The 20,808-nt window shown below is 44.6% G+C and overlaps 1 protein-coding gene across 1 annotated transcript; it reads right to left on the bottom strand.

The window, feature by feature from the left end:
* Positions 1 to 2,625: 2,625 nt before the first annotated feature.
* LOC109751079 (malvidin galactosylase UGT88C3) lies at positions 2,626 to 4,452 on the bottom strand. The gene has a single exon (XM_020309988.4). The coding sequence runs from the start codon at positions 4,303 to 4,305 to the stop codon at positions 2,884 to 2,886; it is 1,422 nt and encodes a 473-aa protein (XP_020165577.1). The 5' UTR covers positions 4,306 to 4,452; the 3' UTR covers positions 2,626 to 2,883.
* Between the last annotated feature and the right edge of the window lie 16,356 nt (positions 4,453 to 20,808).

The following is a 20,808-nucleotide window of genomic DNA, read 5'->3' as shown; positions in this document are numbered from 1 at the left end:
AGTACAAAGCGAATGAAATCTCCCACCTATGTGAGGGATTGGGTTTGGAGTGAGCTCCATATCAGCACCGCCCAACCTTCAAATATGCAACTTTGGGAGTGAATAATAGAGCGCCCTCCTACTTTTTGCCGATAGATTCTACTAAGTAGCCTTTATAGGAAAATAATGAGATGTTAACAATTATTTATGATGATTGGCCCTATGGTTGGTGCCCTTAGGGCATCTTCAACGCCGACCCTCAAACCGCGCACAACCATTCGGATTGCGCGGTCTGGACATGTTGTGTCATGCAATGCGGGTCTGTATTGGTCTGCTCGGCTATCCGGGCGTGCTTTCTCCCATAAAGTGGAGACAAAGGGAGGGGGGTTGCAGGAGTCCGGACAGCAGACACGTAGGACTCTGAAACACCCGGCCCACCCAATCCCCCCTCTCAGTCTCATTTCCTTCCACGTTGTCCCTTCTCCCTCTTGCTTTGCATCCGCACCCTCCACCTCTGTCGCCGTCGTTGCACCTCTCTGATGCGCCGGACGTCCGCAACCAGCACCGACGTGCCCGCTCGCTTTTACGACATCGTTGTCCAACCTGGAGCCGTTTGTACCCAGATACACTCGGTCCCCTGCCGATGACCTCCATGGTGGACACCACGCCCGGCAGGTGTTCGGTCAAAATGACATTTAGCTTAATTTTGGATGACATGTCGTTCTTTCATGGTACGAAGGATGATGGGGTACTCGACCATGGAGGATGAGATGTTGTGGGATGTGTGGTTGACCGTATCCGAGGGGGGTCTTCTGGCAGCAAGTGCGTGAATTGTTTCACGCACGAAAGCACATTGCGCACTACGACATGCACATCATTCAAGAACGCAATGAGAGGTCATTATCATATCATTGGTACGTTATCCAGACGGGCGTCACCAAGTTTTGTCACGTGGTTGGTCACCAAGTTTTGCTTCTTCTAGCTCAACTTGTTTAAATCACATTCACTCAATGTTGGTCTACACGTTCTGTAGTCCGCACGCGCTGCGTGATGTACCACACGACACAGCGACAACCATTTACGTATGCACACTATTGGATGAAGCTGAAGGAGCAGTATGTGCGGGATAACATGATTCGTTGTTGAAAAACTTGTTGGATATCCGGTTAATCTCGTCGAATTTGAGACATTGTTGTACTTGACTTATTTGCATGCGATGTATGGACGATTTCTGTTATTTTCTATCCAAACTTTGATAAATTTCTTCCGGATCGCATGAATTCGGACGGGTTAGTTCAAATAGGTGATGAAATGTATGCAGGCAGCGTTGAATGACAACCACCAGCATTAGTGTCCGCGGACATATGTGAGAGCAAAAATGTGGGTTAGCGTTGGAGACGTGCTTAGTTGAGGTCACATGGCGATTGGACTCGGCTTGCAACTTCACAATCCAACTCCAACGCAATCTGATGCAGATTTTGTCTGTTTTGACCGGCCGGACGGACGGATGTGTCGGCTTTTCCGTTTGGGGTCGGTTGGTACGCCCAACGATGGCCGACACATTTTTCGCGTGGATCCAAGTAGAAAAATGGCAAAACATGTGCATAAATTAAGCATAAAATCAACATAACTAAACATTAAAACGACAGGTCAACTGCCGGCCAAAGTCCACTTAAACTTAATTAAACATAAATTTAAAGCAAACAAAAAGCCGCCACCCAAAACGCTGCCCTACTCATCTTCGTCCGAGCCGGTGAGGTTGACGAAGTCTGGCAACGACCCCGCCCACAGGAAGGCCTGCTACCACACCGCCCGTGTCGCCTCCTCCGACGTTTGCTACATTGGCGTATCTGCTACGCGGCACGCGCTCCTCCTCCTCGCGCTCCCGGCACTCTTCCCCCTCCTCGTGTGCCCAGCGCCGCGTGCGCTCCTTCTTCTCGTGCTCCAGCTGCATGCGCCGCTCGCCGTCCTCCCGCTCCTCCGCCAGCGCGCGGGCCCTCCATTGCTGGAGGTACGCGCCTCCTGCTCTGACGTCGCGCCCAGCCACACGGGTGGCGCGCTCACCCACTCGCGAAGGTAGGCCTGCCACTACTGCGTGATGTGGATGTATGTGTGGCAACAATGGCGGCTTCGAGCGGAGCTGGTTTGCTGATGGGTCTAGGTAGTCGGTCTCTTCCGGTGTGTTCGAGGGGTTGTCATGCCTCGCTTTGTCTTCCTGAAGTCGGAGCTGCTGAGGAGGGGTCCTTGCGGTGACAATGACACGATACGGGTGGCCGACTCTGTTGGTGGCTCGGCGCAAGCCCAACGCTTTTCTCCTGCAGTGCTTGTCGATAGAGTCAGAGCTGCCTGGTCGTCGGCGCGTGTGGCTGACTGTTTGGCATCGGCTGACGCAGGCCTCGGCGCTTGTTTGCGGTGAGGGCGTCTTCGATGGTGGACTCGGAGTCGCCCTTGCGGAGGCATGATGACGATGGCGTCGGGGTTCAACCTCGATGACGCTTTTCTCCTCAGCAGAGGGTGTGCGTTCTTGTGTGGGTTGCCGGGTCGCTCAGTGCTTTGTTTTTGAGCATGATGTGACGGTTTTTGCCTGGCTTTTTGTTCATAAATCGGACCTGAAGGACTGCGAGGTTTTTGAAAAAAAATAGGATCAGACCAAACAAGGGGCAGGTGATTTTATTGGGAACAGAACAGGTCAACGATATGTTGGCATGATTCCCAGATCAGGTCGGGAGAAAGGGGAATGATCCAACAAGAACGGAAAAGTGACCGGAGAGAAGCCACCCGCAAGTCCCAAAGAGAAAACTCGAAATGGAGAAGCAGCCGCAACATGCAGCCACACTCTGGACGGGAACACTCACACTCTGCAGGTTCATCTCCGGACATAGAGCCGCTCTCCGTGTTCGTCAGTTACTTGTTCGCGCCATTGATCATCTCCTCGGAGAGCCTCCCCAATGCAGAGTACGAGGACCCGCCCTCGGCGACGGCCTTCCTGCACGCGCTCTTCATCGCCATGGCCTTCTCCCTCACCTTCCTCCCCTCGTCGGAGCCGCCGTCCATGAGCGCCTTCACGGCCCGTTCCAGCTCCGACGCGTCGACCCAGTTGCTCCTCTTCCTGTCCACCTCCATGGCCAGCGCCACGCCCATGTAGGCCACCAGCGTGAACGCGTTCAGGTGCTGCTCGGCGTAGCGCGGCCACGGCACCATGGGCACCCCGAACCACAGCGCCTCCAGGGTCGAGTTCCACCCGCCATGCGTCACGAAGCCCCCCACGGCGGCGTGCGCCAGTATCTCCTTCTGCGGCGCCCTCGTCGGCCACACCATGCCCTTCCCCTTGGTCCGCTCCAGGAACCCCTCCGGGAGCAGCTCCTGCAGGTCCGCGTCCGAGGGCTGCCGGGCGCCGGCCGCCGGCGGGCCGCGGAGGACCCACAGGAAGCGGTGCCCGCTGCGCTCCAGCCCGCGGGCTATCTCGTGCGCCTGCGGCGCCGCGGAGAACCCTCCGCTGCCGAAGCAGAGGAGCACCACGGACGCCGGAGGCTGCGCGTCCAGCCACACCACGCACTCGTGCGGCTGCTCCGCCGGCGGGCTCAGGGAGAGCACGGGGCCTACTGGGTAGACCGTCGGGGCAGGGACTCCGCGCGTGCACCGGCCGTCGGCGATGGCGGCAAGAACGCTCGCCTCCAGCTCGGCCGCCGTGTTGATGATGACGCCCTTGGCTTCCATGAAGCGCCTGCCGTGGTACAGGAACCACGCGTAATTCGGGTGCTTCTTGTCCATCATCGGCGACGGGAGGGACGACGGCGGGACCGGCGGCAGCCCGGGCACGTCGACCGTGCCTTCCATCTCCTCGAACTCGACGCCCACCTCCTGATCAAGCGCCGGCAGGCGCAGGAAGAGCGCGTACATGGCGGCGCTGGCGGTGAAGTAGACGTAGGCCGGCACGGCGAGCTCGCGGGACACGTCGAGCATCGTGGTGCCGAAGAAGTCGACGACGAGCGCCGCCACCGGGCACGTCAGGCCGGAGATGGCCGCCTTCACATGCGCCGCGTGGAGCTGCACGAACCGGGAGATGAACTCCTCGGCGCCCACGTGGTCCGTCGGGGGCTCGACGGCGGGGAGGTGCTGGAAGCGGATGCCCAGGCCGGAGGCCTCCTCCCTCCGGATGTGGCCGGCGACCTCGGACCTGTAGCCCTCCGTCGGCGCCTGCATTACGAGCACCGTGAGCGACAGGGCGCCGCCGCTGCGGGCGAGCAGCCGCTTGCCGGCGTCGAGCATGGACATGAGGTGGCCGACGCCCCAGACGGGCAGCAACACGACGGTAGGGGTTGACATTGGTATGGTGGCGATGATGCTCGATCCTACCTGCCTCTGCCTGGCATCAAATGTGGGAGATGCGGTGGATATTGTATTTTTATGAAGAGAAGATGCGGTGGCAAACGTGTGCGCATGTCATGTCCGTGGTTGGTCCAAGATCGCACTAAAATCGGCTGGACAATCGCTAGGGGCCGTTGCCGGGTCACGTGGTGGGATCGCCGCGTGGGACTGGTAGCAAAAAAAAAAAAAAAAAAGGAAAAAAAGGTACGAGGGGTGAGGGATAAACAAACCCTACTAGCAAAGATGCTCGTACATTGCATGTCACATCAAGATGCATTTGACTAGGCGGCATAGTGGCGCTTCCATGCAGACTGGGGTTCGACTTCCGTCGGGAGCAAATTTTCGCGATCTCACCCGGGTGGGCTCCTTCTATAGCCTGGGTGCTAGTGCACATGGATCTCATTTTTCTTTTTTTACAAAACATCTGTTATGATTGATCCATGCGGAAGTAATCCCATGTGCAAAAACTAATGATATCTCGAGAAAAAGGAGAGGTGGGAAGGAGTGAGGCGTGGTGGTGGTTGGTGGTCGGACTGAGCAGAGGCATGAGGATGGACGACGCCGGCAGCGGCCACCAATGCCAGATTGTTCAGAAGCTTCCCTTTTTAATTGTTCAACAATAAAGTTGTGGGAGATAAGGATGGACGAGGGAAAGACTTATCTGTAAATGTGGAGAGAGGTCGGGTATCTTTTTGCAAAATTGTCATAGTTTGCTTTGTATTCGTCGGATATATATCGTACGGTTTATATTGCAAGATGGTAAGCACATCATCATCACCAACTCGGTTTTTTAAATAGTAGAGATGATGTTAGTGGATTGAGAAATATCCATGCGCAAATTTTACAAAATCGCAAATAGTATCTTTTTGATAGTGCGACGAAATGGCATAAGGTCAACTCCAGCACACGACACTAAACGAAAGAATTCATTTGTTCAGATTTTGTCCGTTTGGATAGGGCAATGGATGGTGTTCGGCCGATTTTCCGGATATACCAGTTGTGGGTCGAACATGTTGTCGCATCTCGTCCGACTGGATGCCCTATGACTATGCTCCATTCCCCTTTCTCCGGACCTGACGAATCATGCCAACATATCGTTGAGCTATTCTGTTTTCCAATAAAATCATCCGCCCCTTGTTTGGTCTGATCCTATCTTGATACTCTTCAAACATATAAAATGTAATCACATTATAAAAAAATACCAAACTCCTATATTATTTTTTGCGAATGGGAAATTCTTTAAAACTTAAGCAAAGTCATTACATTCCTGTTGACATAAGGTGTCAACCCCATGATGTGCAGAGCGTAACCAAACAGCAGTTTAGGCAAGGATCGCCGGCTAGTGCATGGCTTGCATGGTTCTGCTCTCTGCTAGTGCTTTTTATTTGATGCTGGCGCCCGGTGAGCTGCCTCTTCAAACTCCTATATGATTGACCATGTTTTATATTAGAACAAAATATCTAATCTAGCCATATAAAAGAATCAAAACGGGCATATTCGAACCATCTCAACCGTCTAATTACTAGATATAAAGGTCCAAAACGTTTCAATGTTGAGCGCACTGAGAAGCGACCAATCCAACCAACACGCCCCACTAATCCCATAAATTAATTCTCTCCGCTAAGAGCATCTTCAATAGATGATGTATAATATAGTAGTCGTAAGAAAAAAAACTGTTTTGGGGGCATTTGAATCCAAAAACTACGCTCTGACTGATGTTTTTAACTTAGGGCACCCGTATATCTTGGCCTCTCGTGTTGCACTACATCAGAGCCGCACGGTTGCCATAAAACAAAAAACGTAGCCGCGCAGCCCAACAGCTGATGAAAACTTCCCCTTCTGCACCGCAACCGCTTCCATTGCCCCGTTGGCGTCACTATCGAATCCAACCACGAAAGCCGCCGCCGTATCGCCCCGCGGCTTGATCCACGAGGATGACGACGAGTATTTTGTGCTTAGTAGTGCGTCCATCGTAGTACTTTCATAATGAGTCTATCATGTTTAAGTTTGAACATTTGGTAGTTCAAAATGTTGAAAAATGCAATGATCATGTTTATTTCGGTGCATCTGTTACGGCAAGAAATGTTTTGGTGCCTATTTTACATCGACAGAAAATTCTCATGCCCTAAAACCCACTTTTTGTTGTCCTGTTTTTTTCTAGATCCTTATAATAAATCATATGTTAGAGATGGTCTAAGGCCTTTACAATGCAAGGTGCTTAGGAGGGGGGGTGCTTAGAGAAATAAACTAGATTTTTCTTAAGCACCGGTGCTTATTTGTACTGGATAGACTCTTAATTACGCATCTCTCTTATAGAAATAGGCACCGGTGCTTCAGAAAAACCCGGTTTATTTTTCTAAGCACCTAGCATTGTACAAGGCCTAATCCCTCCATATTAGTTGCTCCCCTACCAAAAATACCTCACCCTGGAAGGCCCAAAAGACATTTCTAGCGGTACCAGTAGCTACTGGCAACCCACGAGCCAATAAGGTGATGACACCATATGATCCTAGCCCTCTACTTCATTCCATTCGGTTCCTAATTTTGCATGTCGTTATTTTTCTTTCATAGGTCCCACCATGTGCAGAGCAAGGATGATGCTTGATAACCACAAGTATAGGGAATCAATTGTAGCCTCTTTCGATAAGTAAGAGTGTCGAACCCAATGACGAGCTAAGGTAGAACAAATATTCCCTCAAGTTCTATCGACCACCGATACAACTCTACGCACGCTTGACGTTCACATTACTGATACGTCTCCAACGTATCTATAATTTTTGATTGCTCCATGCTATATTATCTTCTGTTTTGGACATTATTGGGCTTTATTATACACTTTTATATTATTTTTGGGACTAACCTATTAACCGGAGGCCCAGCCCAGAATTGCTGTTTTTTTGCCTATTTCAGAGTTTTGCAGAAAAAGAATATCAAACGGAGTCCAAACGGAATGAAACCTTCGGGAACGTGATTTTCGGAACGAACGTGATCCAAAGGACTTGGACCCTACGCCAAGACATCAACCAGGAGGGTACGAGGTAGGGGGGCGCGCCTACCCCCCAGGCGCGCCCTCCACCCTCGTGGGCCCCCTGTTGCTCCACCGACGTACTCCTTCCTCCTATATATACCTACGTACCCCCAAACTACCAGATACGGAGCCAAAAACCTAATTCCACCGCCGCAACCTTATGTACCCGTGAGATCCCATCTTGGGGCCTGTTCCGGAGCTCCGCCGGAGGGGGCATCGATCACGGAGGGCATCTACATCAACACCATAGCCTCTCCGATGAAGTGTGAGTAGTTTACCTCAGACCTTCGAGTCCATAGTTATTAGCTAGATGGCTTCTTCTCTCTTTTTGGATCTCAATACAATGTTCTCCCCCTCTCTCGTGGAGATCTATTCGATGTATCTTCTTTGGCGGTGTGTTTGTTGAGACCGATGAATTATGGGTTTATGATCAAGTTTATCTATGAACAATATTTGAATCTTCTGAATTCTTTTATGTATGATTGGTTATCTTCGCAAGTCTCTTCGAATTATCAGTTTGGTTTGGCCTACTAGATTGATCTTTCTTGCAATGGGAGAAGTGCTTAGCTTTGGGTTCAATCTTGCGGTGTCCTTTCCCAGTGACACTAGGGGCAGCAAGGCACGTATTGTATTGTTGCCATCGAGGATAACAAGATGGGGTTTATATCATATTGCATGAGTTTATCCCTCTACATCATGTCATCTTTGCTTAAAGCGTTACTCTGTTCTTATGAACTTAATACTCTAGATGCATGCTTGATAGCGGTCGATGTGTGGAGTAATAGTAGTAGATGCATGCAGGAGTCGGTCTACTTGTCTCGGACGTGATGCCTATATACATGATCATACCTAGATATTCTCATAACTATGCTCAATTCTGTCAATTGCTCAACAGTAATTTGTTCACCCACCATAAATACTTATGCTCTTGAGAGAAGCCACTAGTGAAACATATGGCCACCGGGTCTATTTTCTATCATATTAATCTCCCGACAACAAGCTATTTCTGGCGCCGTTTTCATTTTAGTTTCTTTACTTTGCATCTTTATCATAAAAATACCAAAAATATTATCTTATCATATCTATCAGATCTCACTCTCGTAAGTGACCGTGTAGGGATTGACAACCCCTTATCGCGTTGGTTGCGAGGATTTATTTGTTTTGTGTAGGTACAAGGGACTCGCGCGTCGCCTCCTACTGGATTGATACCTTGGTTCTCAAAAACTGAGGGAAATACTTACGCTACTTTGCTGCATCACCTTTTCCTTTTCAAGGGAAAACCAACGCAGTGCTCAAGAGGTAGCAAGAAGGATTTCTGGCGCTGTTGCCGGGAGTCTACGCAAAAGTCAACATACCAAGTACCCATCACAAACCCTTATCTCCCGCATTACATTATTTGCCATTTGCCTCTCGTTTTCCTCTCCCCCACTTCACCCTCGCCGTTTTATTCGCTCTCTCTTTTCCGTTCACCTCTTTACCGCTCGCTTTGTCGTTATGGCTAGTCCCCTATCAACTCCGTTGTCCCCTGAGTTTGAAGTCTTTCACTTCAAACAAAGACAAGAAGAAAACTTAAAAGATGTCTGGTTTAGAATGATGGAGTCTTACCGTAATTGTACCTTTGAAGTGAACCTTAGAATTTTGCTTCGCAATTTTTATGTTGGATTAAATATGTCTCATAGACAACTCTTGGATTGCGTTGCCAAAGGCAATTTTATTGAAATTGATCCCCATATTGCGCATGAAGTTATAGAAGGTATAGTGGGAACACTACCTCAACAAAAGGGGTCACAACATACCCAGGAAGAGACACAAGTTTTTGAAAAAAATTGCAAAGTAACTAAGATTTTACAAAAGTCTCTTGAACATCTTAAGAACGTTAGCGGAAATATTCACCGCATGAATATGTTGATTACTCTTTGCAATAAGCGGTTGGATTCTTTAGATCTAAAAATTTCTGAATATGAAGGGAAACGCAAAGAACCTCCCGGATTTGAGCTTGATTCCGCTAAAAAATTGAAAGCCAAAGATGGCAATACCTAGATCTATCCTTGCTTTTATGCCTAGCTAGGGGCGTTAAACGATAGCGCTTGTTGGGAGGCAACCCAATTTTATTTTTAGTTTTTTGCTTTTTGCTTCTGTTTAGGAATAAATTTTTGTTCTAGCCTCTTGTTAGATGTGTTTTTATGTTTTAATTAGTGTTTGTGCCAAGTTTAACCTATAGGATCTTCTTGGATGATAGTTATTTGATCTTGCAGAAAATTCCAGAAACTTTCTGTTCACGAAAATAATTGTTAAAAATCACCAGAACGTGATAAAATATTGATTCCAATTGCTGCTGATCAATAAACAAATTGTCTAGGTCGTCCTATTTTGGCTGATTTTTTGGGGTTCCAGAAATCTGCGTTAGTTACAGATTACTACAGACTGTTCTGTTTTTGACAGATTCTGTTTTTCGTGTGTTGTTTGCTTATTTTGATGAATTATGGCTAGTACAATAGTTTATAAACCATAGAGAAGTTGGAATATAGTAGGTTTAACACCAATATAAATAAAAAATGAGTTCATTACAGTACCTTGAAGTGGTCTTTTGTTTTCTTTCGCTAACGGAGCTCACGATATTTTCTGCTGAGTTTTGTGTTGTGAAGTTTTCAAGTTTTGGGTGAAAGATTTGATGGATTATGAAACAAGGAGTGGCAAGAGCCTAAGCTTGGGGATGCCCATGGCACCCCCAAGATAATCTAAGGACACCTAAAAGCCAAAGCTTGGGGATGCCCCGGAAGGCATCCCCTCTTTCGTCTACTTCCATCGGTAACTTTACTTGGAGCTATATTTTTATTCACCACATGATATGTGTTTTGCTTGGAGCGTCTTGTATGATTTGAGTCTTTGCCTTTTAGTTTACCACAATCATCTTTGCTGTACACACCTTTTGAGAGAGACACACATGATTCGGAAATTATTAGAATACTCTATGTGCTTCACTTATATCTTTTGAGTTATATAGTTTTTGCTCTAGTACTTCACTTATATCTTTTAGAGCACGGTGGTGGATTTGTTTTATAGAAACTATTTATCTCTCATGCTTCACTTAGATTATTTTGAGAGTCTTAAATAGCATGGTAATTTGCTTAAATAATCCTAATATGCTAGGTATTCAAGATTAGTAAAAACTTTTCTTATGAGTGTGTTGAATACTAAGAGAAGTTTGATGCTTGATGATTGTTTTGAGACATGGAGGTAGTGATATCAAAGTTGTGCTAGTTGAGTAGTTGTGAAACTGAGAAATACTTGTGTTGAAGTTTGCAAGTCCCGTAGCATGCACGTATGGTAAACGTTATGTAACAAATTTGAAACATGAGGTGTTCTTTGAGTGTCTTCCTTATGAGTGGCGGTCGGGGACGAGCGATGGTCTTATCCTACCAATCTATCCCCCTAGGAGCATGCGCGTAATGCTTGGTTTTTGATGACTTGTAGATTTTTGCAATAAGTATGTGAGTTCTTTATGACTAATGTTGGGTCCATGGATTATACGCACTCTCACCTTTCCATCATTGCTAGCCTCTTCGGTACCGTGCATTGCCCTTTCTCACATTGAGAGTTGGTGCAAACTTCGCCGGTGCATCCAAACCCCGTGATATGATACGCTCTTTCACACATAAACCTCCTTATATCGTCCTCAAAACAGCCACCATACCTACCTATTATGGCATTTCCATAGCCATTCCGAGATATATTGCCATGCAACTTTCCACCTTTCCGTTTATCATGACACGTTCATCATTGTCATATTGCTTTGCATGATCATGTAGTTGACATCGTATTTGTGGCAAAGCCACCGTTCATATTTTTCATACATGTCACTCTTGGTTCATTACATATCCCGGTACACCGCCGGAGGCATTCATATAGAGTCATACTTTGTTCTAGTATCGAGTTGTAATCATTGAGTTGTAAATAAATAGAAGTGTGATGATCATCATTTTCTAGAGCATTGTCCCAAGTGAGGAATAAAAGAAAAGAGAAAGGCCATAAAAAAAGAGAAGGCCCAAAAAAATGAGAGAAAAAGAGAGAAGGGACAATGCTACTATCCTTTGCCACACTTGTGCTTCAAAGTAGCACCATAATCTTCATGATAGAGAGTCTCTTGTTTTGTCACTTTCATATACTAGTGGGAATTTTTCATTATAGAACTTGGCTTGTATATTCCAACAATGGGCCTCCTCAAGTGCCCTAGGTCTTCGTGAGCAAGCAAGTTGGATGCACACCCACTTAGTTTCTTTTGTTGAGCTTTCATACATTTATAGCTCTAGTGCATCCGTTGCATGGCAATCCCTACTCCTTGCATTAACATCAATCGCTGGGCATCTCCATAGCTCATTGATTAGCCTCGTTGATGTGAGGCTTTCTCCTTTTTTGTCTTCTCCATATAACCCCCATCATCATATTCTATTCCACCCATAGTGCTATGTCCATGGCTCGCGCTCATATATTGCGTGAAAGTTTATAAGTTTGAGATTACTAAAGTATGAAACAATTGCTTGGCTTGTCATCGGGGTTGTGCATGATGAGAGCATTCTTGTGTGACGAAAATGGAGCATGACTAAACTATATGATTTTGTAGGGATGAACTTTCTTTGGCCATGTTATTTTGAGAAGACATAATTGCTTAGTTAGTATGCTTGAAGTATTATTATTTTTATGTCAATATTGAACTTTTATCTTGAATCTTTCGGATCTGAATATTCATACCACAATTAAGAAGAATTACATTGAAATTGTGCCAAGTAGCATTCCACATCAAAATTTCTATTTTTATCATTTACCTACTCGAGGACGAGCAGGAATTAAGCTTGGGGATGCTTGATATGTCTCCAACGTATCTATAATTTTTGATTGCTCCATGCTATATTATCATCTGTTTTGGACATTATTGGGCTTTATTATACACTTTTATATTATTTTTGGGACTAACCTATTAACCGGAGGCCCAGCCCATAATTGCTGTTTTTTTTGCCTATTTCAGAGTTTTGCAGAAAAAGAATATCAAATGGAGTCCAAACGGAATGAAACCTTCGGGAACGTGATTTTCGGAATGAACGTGATCCAGAGGACTTGGACCCTACGTCAAGACATCAACCAGGAGGCCACGAGGTAGGGGGGCGCGCCTACCCCCCAGGGCGTGCCTACCCCCTAGGGTGCGCCCTCCACCCTCATGGGCCCCCTGTTGCTCCACCGACGTACTCCTTCCTCCTATATATACCTACGTACCCCCAAACGATCAGAACAGGAGCCAAAAACCTAATTCCACCGCCGCAACCTTCTGTACCCGTGAGATCCCATCTCGGGGCTTGTTCCGGAGCTCCGCCGGAGGGGGCATCGAGCACGGAGGGCTTCTACATCAACACCATAGCCTCTCCGATGAAGTGTGAGTAGTTTACCTCAGACCTTCGGGTCCATAGTTAGTAGCTAGATGGCTTCTTCTCTCTTTTTGGATCTCAATACAATGTTCTCCCCCTCTCTTGTGGAGATCTATTCGATGTAATCTTCTTTTTGCGGTGTGTTTGTTGAGAGCGATGAATTGTGGGTTTATGATCAAGATTATCTATGAACAATATTTGAATCTTCTCTGAATTCTTTTCTGTATGATTGGTTACCTTTGCAAGTCTCTTCGAATTATCAGTTTGGGTTTGGCCTACTAGATTGATCTTTCTTGCAATGAGAGAAGTGCTTAGCTTTGGGTTCAATCTTGTCGTGTCCTTTCCCAGTGACAGTAGGGGCAGCAAGGCACGTATTGTATTGTTGCCATCGAGGATAACAAGATGATTTTTTTTATCATATTGCATGAATTTATCCCTCTACATCATGTCATCTTGCTTAAGGCGTTACTCTGTTTTCATGAACTTAATACTCTAGATGCATGCTGGATAGCGGTCGATGAGTGGAGTAATAGTAGTAGATGCAGGCAGGAGTCGGTCTACTTGTCTCGGACGTGATGCCTATATACATGATCATACCTAGATATTCTCATAACTATGCTCAATTCTGCCAATTGCTCAACAGTAATTTGTTCACCCACCATAAATACTTATGCTCTTGAGAGAAGCCACTAGTGAAACCTATGGCCCCCGGGTCTATCTTCATCATATTAATCTTCCAACACTTATTTATTTCCTTTGCTTTTTTACTTTGCTTTTATTTTACTTTGCATCTTATCATAAAAATACCAAAAATATTATCTTATCATATCTATCAGATCTCACTCTCGTAAGTGACCGTGAAGGGATTGACAACCCCTTATCGCGTTGGTTGCGAGGATTTATTTGTTTTGTGTAGGTACGAGGGACTCGCGCATAGCCTCCTACTGGATTGATACCTTGGTTCTCAAAAACTGAGGGAAATACCTACGCTACTTTGCTGCATCACCCTTTCCTCTTCAAGGGAAAACCAACGCAGTGCTCAAGAGGTAGCAGCGAGGCATTCCTCCGCATTCCCCTCCCCCAGTTCGGCCTATGGCTCAAGGTCTTCAATGTGAAGCCGAAAGTGGTGGATGGCCAACATGCGGAGTGCGGAGGTGATAACCCACAAGTATAGGGGATCAATTGTAGCCTCTTTCGATAAGTAAGAGTGTCGAACCCAACGAGGAGCTAAAGTTAGAACAAATATTCCCTCAAGTTCTATCGACCACCGATACAACTCTACGCACGCTTAATGTTCGCTTTACCTAGAACAAGTATGAAACTAGAAGTACTTTGTAGGTGTTGTTGGATAGGTTTGCAAGAAAATAAAGAGCACGTAAATAAAAAGTAGGGGCCGTTTAGATGAAGACACAATAAAGTAAATATAGCGAGTGTGGAAAAGTGGTGGTAGGAGTTGCGAAATTGTCCCTAAGCAATTGACTACTTTACTAGACCGATAGCAAGTTTTATGTGGGAGAGGCCACTGCTAGCATGTCATCCCTGACTTGGAATTCTATGCACTTATGATTGGAACTATTAGCAAGCGTCCGCAACTACTAACGTTCATTAAGGTAAAACCCAACCATAGCATTAAGATATATTGGTCCCCCTTCAATCCCGTATGCATCAATTTCTATGCTAGGTTGAAGCTTCTGTCACTCTTGCCCTCCAATACATAGTCCTATCAACATACAACTAACCCTATGGTGTGATCCACGCGCGCGCTCATATGATGGGCACCAAAGGACAGCAACATAACCACAAGCAAATTAAATCAATCATAGCAATTCATTAACCACGGTGAAAGGGGAGAGGGGGCCCCTTCTTCTTCTTCCTTGACCTCCTCCCTAGATGGGAGAAGGGTTTCCCCTCTGGTCCTTGGCCTCCATGGCATGGGAGGGGCGAAAGCCCCTCCGAGATTGGATCTGTCTTTCTGTCTCTCTCTGTTTCTGCGCTCCTGTCTTCTGCCCTTTCACCGTTTCGTATATATATGGAGATCCGTAACTCCGATTGGATTGAAACTTTCGCCCAGATTTTTCTCCTAAAATTAGCTTTCTTGCGGCCAAAGGAGAGTAGCAACCGCCTTACGGGTGGCCCACGAGGGGGGAAAGCGCGCCCCCTGCCTCGTGGCCACCTCGGGCACCGTCTCGCGTTGATTCTTCTTCCCATATTCTCCAAATATTCCAAAAATATTCTCCGTCTGTTTTTATCCCGTTTGTATTCCGTTTGATATGGGGTATCTGCAAACATAAAACATGCAACAAACAGGAACTGGCACTGGGCACTGGATCAATATGTTAGTCCCAAAAATAGTATAAGAAGTTGCCAAAAGTATATGAAAGTTGCATAATATTGGCATGGAACAATCAAAATTTATAGATACGACGGAGACGTATCAGCATCCCCAAGCTTAATTCCTGCTCGTCCTCGAGTAGGTAAATGATAAAAAAAGATAATTTTTGATGTGGAATGCTACCTAGCATAATCTTGATCACATATCTAATCATGGCATGAATATTAATACACGAGTGATTCAAAGGAATAGTCTATCATTTGACATAAAAGCAATAATACTTCAAGCATACTAATAAAGCAATCATGTCTTTTCAAAATAACATGGCCAAAGAAAGTTATCCCTACAAAATCATATGGTCTGGCTATGCTCCATCTTCACCACACAAAATATTCACGTCATGCACAATCCCGATGACAAGCCAAGCAATTGTTTCATACTTTTGATGTTCTCAAACCTTTTCAACTTTCACGCAATACATGAGCGTGAGCCATGGACATAGCACTATAGGTGGAATAGAATATGATGGTGGAGGTCGTGTGGAGAAGACAAAAAGGAGAAAGTCTCACATCGACGCGGCTAATCAACGGGCTATGGAGATGCCCATCAATCGATGTCAATGTGAGGAGTAGGGATTGCCATGCAACGGATGCACTAGAGCTATAAGTGTATGAAAGCTCAAACTGAAAACTAAGTGGGTGTGCATCCAACTTGCTTGCTCATGAAGACCTCGGGCATTTGAGGAAGCCCATCATCGGAATATACAAGCCAATTTCTATAATGAAAATTCCCACTATTATATGAAAGTGACAAAATAAGAGACTCTCTATCATGAAGAACATGGTGCTACTTTGAAGCACAAGTGTGGTAAAAGGACAATAACATTGCCCCTTCTCTCTTTTTCTCTCATTTTATTATTATTATTTTTTATATTTTTTTGGTGGGCTTCTTTGGCCTCTTTTTTTATTTGGGCTTCTTTGGCCTCTTTTATTTTTTTTTGTAAAGTCCGGAGTCTCATCCCGATTTGTGAGGGAATCATAGTCTCCATCATCCTTTCCTCACTGGGGCACTGCTCTAATAATGATGATCATCACACTCTTATTTACTTACAACTCAATATTACAACTCGATACTAGAACAATGATATGACTCTATATGAATGCCTCCGGCGGTGTACCGGAATGTGCAATGATCTAGCGTAGCAATGGCATCAAAAAACGGACAAGCCATGAAAACATCATGCAAAGCAATATGACAATAAATGCTCAAGTCATATATATGATGATGATGGAAGTTGCATGGCAATATATCTCGGAATGGCTATGGAAATGCCATAATAGGTAGGTATGGTGGTTGTTTTGAGGAAGATATAAAGAGGCTTATGTGTGATAGAGCGTATCGTATCACGGGGTTTGGATGTACCGACGAAGTTTGCACCAACTCTCGAGGTGAGAAAGGGCAATGCACGGTACCGAAGAGGCTAGCAATGATGGAAGGGTGAGAGTACATATAATCCATGGACTCACATTAGTCATAAAGAACTCATATACTTATTGCAAAAGTTTATTAGCCCTTGAAGCAAAGTACTACTACGCATTCCCCTAGGGGGATAGATTGGTAGGAAAAGACCATCGCTCGTCCCCGACCGCCACTCATAAGGAAGACAATCAATAAATACCTCATGCTCCAACTTCGTTACATAACGGTTCACCATACGTGCATGCTACGGGAATCACAAACTTTAACACACGTATTTCTACTATCCACAACTACCCACTAGCATGAATCTAATATCACCATCTTTATATCGCAAAACTATTGCAAGGAATCAAACATATCATATTCAGTGATCTACAAGTTTTATGTAGGATTTTATGACTAACCATGTGAATGACCAGTTCCTGTCATCTCTCTAAATAGATATAAGTGAAGCAAGAGAGTTTAATTCTTTATACAAAAGATATGCCCACGCTCTAACAAATATAAGTGAAGCAAAAGAGCATTCTACAAATGGCGGTTTTCTATGTGAAGAGAAACAGGCAATCCAAACTTCAAATGATATAAGTGAAGCACATGAAGCATTCTATAAAGCCATACTCAAAAAGATAAGTGAAGTGCAACGAGCATTCTATAAATCAACCAAGGACTATCTCATACCAGCATGGTGCATAAAATAAAAATGAAAACTACATGCAAAAGACGCTCCAAGATTGCACATATCGCATGAACGAAACGAATCCGAAAACATACCGATACTTGTTGAAGAAAGAGGGGATGCCTTCCGGGGCATCCCCAAGCTTAGACGCTTGAGTCTCCTTGAATATTTACTTGGGGTGCCTTGGGCATCCCCAAGCTTGAGCTCTTGCCTCTCCTTCTTCTTCTTACATCGAGACCTTCTCGATCATCGAACACTTCATCACACAAAACTTCAACAGAAAACTCGGTAAGATCCGTTAGTATAATAAAGCAAATCACTACTCTAAGTACTGTTGCAAACCAATTCATATTTTTTTTTGCATTGTGTCTACTGTAATATCGCTTTTTCATGGCTTAATCCACTGATAAAAATTGATAGTTTCATCAAAACAAGCAAACTATGCATCAAAAACAGAATCTGTCTAAAACAGAACAGTCTCTAATAATCTGAACATTCACCATACTTCTGGTACTTGAAAAATTCTGCCAAAATTAGGAACAATAAAAAATTTGTATATAAAGACAGTGCAAAAAGTTTCAGAACCGTTTGACGTTCCAGTAAAAAATTAAAAATCGCGCACAACAGCCAATGTTTCTGTCCTGCACCGTACAAACCAACAAGCATTGTAAACATCCTAATGGCAAACCTTGGCACATTATTTTTGTAATACAATGGAATTATACAAGGGGATAATTATTTTTGTTGAAAAGTTTCTGTAATTAAGATTCACAAAGTTTCCATGGGCATGAACAAAGTTCAAGGACGTCCCCCACTTTCACAATGCTCGTCTATCTTACTTTCACTTTTCTTTTTGAAAAGTTTTGGGTTCCCCTCCTCATTTTTTTTGTTTTTAAACTATATAAAAGCACTCAAAAGAAATAAATGACTCTCTAAAACTTCCGGGTTGTCTCCTTGGCAGCGCTTTCTTTAAAGCCATTAAGCTAGGCATATAGTGCTCAAGTAGTGAATCCACCCGGATCCCAAGGTATATCAAAGCCAATTTTAATTAGCAATGATTTGGCATTTAGTAGTGAGCAAAAAGCAACATATATCAAGCAATGACGAAGTCTAACTCTCTTCCTATGCATCGGCATGTCATAAAAGAACAATTCATGCACACATAGTAAAGGCCAATGCATAGTATAAACAGTTTCTTGCAATTTTTTCGTGTTGGAAACATGGAGAGGCGGAGATGTAGTTCCTCTCTCATAATAATTGCAAGTAGGAGCAGCAAGCACATGCATATTATATTCATCAAAATCATCATGTGCAACGGTAGAAGGCAACCCGTCAATATAATCCTTAATAAGTGCAAACTTCTCCGATATAGTATAATCGGGAGAATTCAAAAAGATAATAGGACTATCATGCGTGGGTGCAATAGCAACAATTTCATGTTTAACATAAGGAACTATAGCAAGTTCATCTCCATAAGCATAATTCATATTGGCATCTTGGCCACAAGCATAGCAAGCATCATCAAAAAGGGATATTTCAAGAGAATCAACGGGATCATAACAATCATCCTTCGGTAAGCACGAAGGGTAATTAAACAATGTATGAGTTGAAGAGTTACTCTCATTAGAAGGTGGGCACAGGTAGCTAATCCGCTCTTCCTCCTTTTGTTCTTCGCTCTCCTCATCATATTTTTCATCCAATGAGCTCACAGTTTTATCAATTTCTTCTTCCATAGACTCCTGCAAAATATTAGTCTCTTCTTGGACAGCGGAGGAGACCTCGACATATGGTTTAACATAGGCATTAGAAGCATAATTCTCATAACAATATTCAAGTATGGCAAAATTTTCAGATTTGTAAAGAGTAGCATCATACTTTTCATCAAAGAAGCAATTTCATAAGCACCCTTAAAAGCAACAAATTCTTCAATTTGTTGAACATCATAGTAATTACAAACACCCTTAGCATAAGAAGGTACGATTCCATTATCACTAAACAAACATTGGTAGGGAAGGTGTTTCTTAGGGTCTCCAGAACAACAAGTAATATCATATATTTCACATAAATTCCGAGCATTGCAAACGATGAATTTGATCCAGTAAACGTTTCCCTTTTTCAGATATACGGTGTCGCACATAACAAGCATGCTCATCTAAAGATTTGCCCTCAACTAAGCTAGTTGGGGTTTCAGCACGAGCACATAGGGATCGAAGATGATCCAAATAATAAGCTTCAGGAGTGTGATAGATTTTGAGTGGTTCTTCAACCATTGGTTCTGTAGGTACAACTAATTTTTTTGGTATTTTGCGTTTCCTACCCATAACTAAAGATAGAAAACAACTAAGAACAGCAAATAAAAATTACTTAGTGATAAAGCAAACAAGCACACACGAGAATATTCACCCCACGCTATAACTCCGCGGCAACGGCGCCAGAAAAAGGTCTTGATAACCCACAAGTATAGGAGATCAATTGTAGCCTCTTTCGATAAGTAAGAGTGTCGAACCCAAGAGGAGCTAAAGGTAGAACAAATATTCCCTCAAGTTCTATCGACCACCGATACAACTCTACGCACGCTTAACGTTCGCTTTACCTAGAACAAGTATGAAACTAGAAGTACTTTGTAGGTGTTGTTGGATAGGTTTGCAAGAAAATAAAGAGCACGTAAATAAAAAGTAGGGGCTGTTTAGATAAAGACACAATAAATTAAATATAGCGAGTGTGGAAAAGTGGTGGTAGGAGTTGCAAAATTGTCCCTAAGCAATTGACTACTTTACTAGACCGATAGCAAGTTTTATGTGGGAGAGGCCACTGCTAGCATGTCATCCCTGACTTGGAATTCTATGCACTTATGATTGGAACTATTAGCAAGCGTCCGCAACTACTAACGTTCATTAAGGTAAAACCCAACCATAGCATTAAGATATATTGGTCCCCCTTCAATCCCGTATGCATCAATTTCTATGCTAGGTTGAAGCTTCTGTCACTCTTGCCCTCCAATACATAGTCCTATCAACATACAACTAACCCTATGGTGTGATCCACGCGCGCGCTCATATGATGGGCACCAAAGGACAGCAACATAACCACAAGCAAATTAAATCAATCATAGCAATTCATCAACCATCGATAGGACAAGGAAAATCTACTCAGACATCGTAGGATGGCAACACATCATTGGATAATAATATGAAGCATAAAGCACCATGTTCATGTAGAGGGTACATCGGGTTGCGGGAGAGTTGAACGCTTTAGATAGAGGGGGGAAGGTGATGGAGATGTTGGTGAAGATGGCGGAGGTGTTGGTGAAGATCGCGGTGATGATGATGGTGGCCACGGCAGCGTTCCGGCGCCACCGAAAGAGAAGGGGAGAGGGGGCCCCTTCTTCTTCTTCTTCTTCTTCCTTGACCTCCTCCCTAGATGGGAGAAGGGTTTCCCCTATGGTCCTTGGCCTCCATGGCATGGGAGGGGCGCAAGCCCCTCCGAGATTGGATCTGTCTTTCTCTCTCTCTCTGTTTCTACGCTCCCG

This window comes from Aegilops tauschii, chromosome 1 (genome assembly GCF_002575655.3).
Source record: "Aegilops tauschii subsp. strangulata cultivar AL8/78 chromosome 1, Aet v6.0, whole genome shotgun sequence".
Classification (NCBI taxonomy): domain Eukaryota; kingdom Viridiplantae; phylum Streptophyta; class Magnoliopsida; order Poales; family Poaceae; genus Aegilops; species Aegilops tauschii.
Note: the sequence above shows the minus strand (reverse complement) of the source record. Positions and strands in the feature narration are given on the sequence as shown.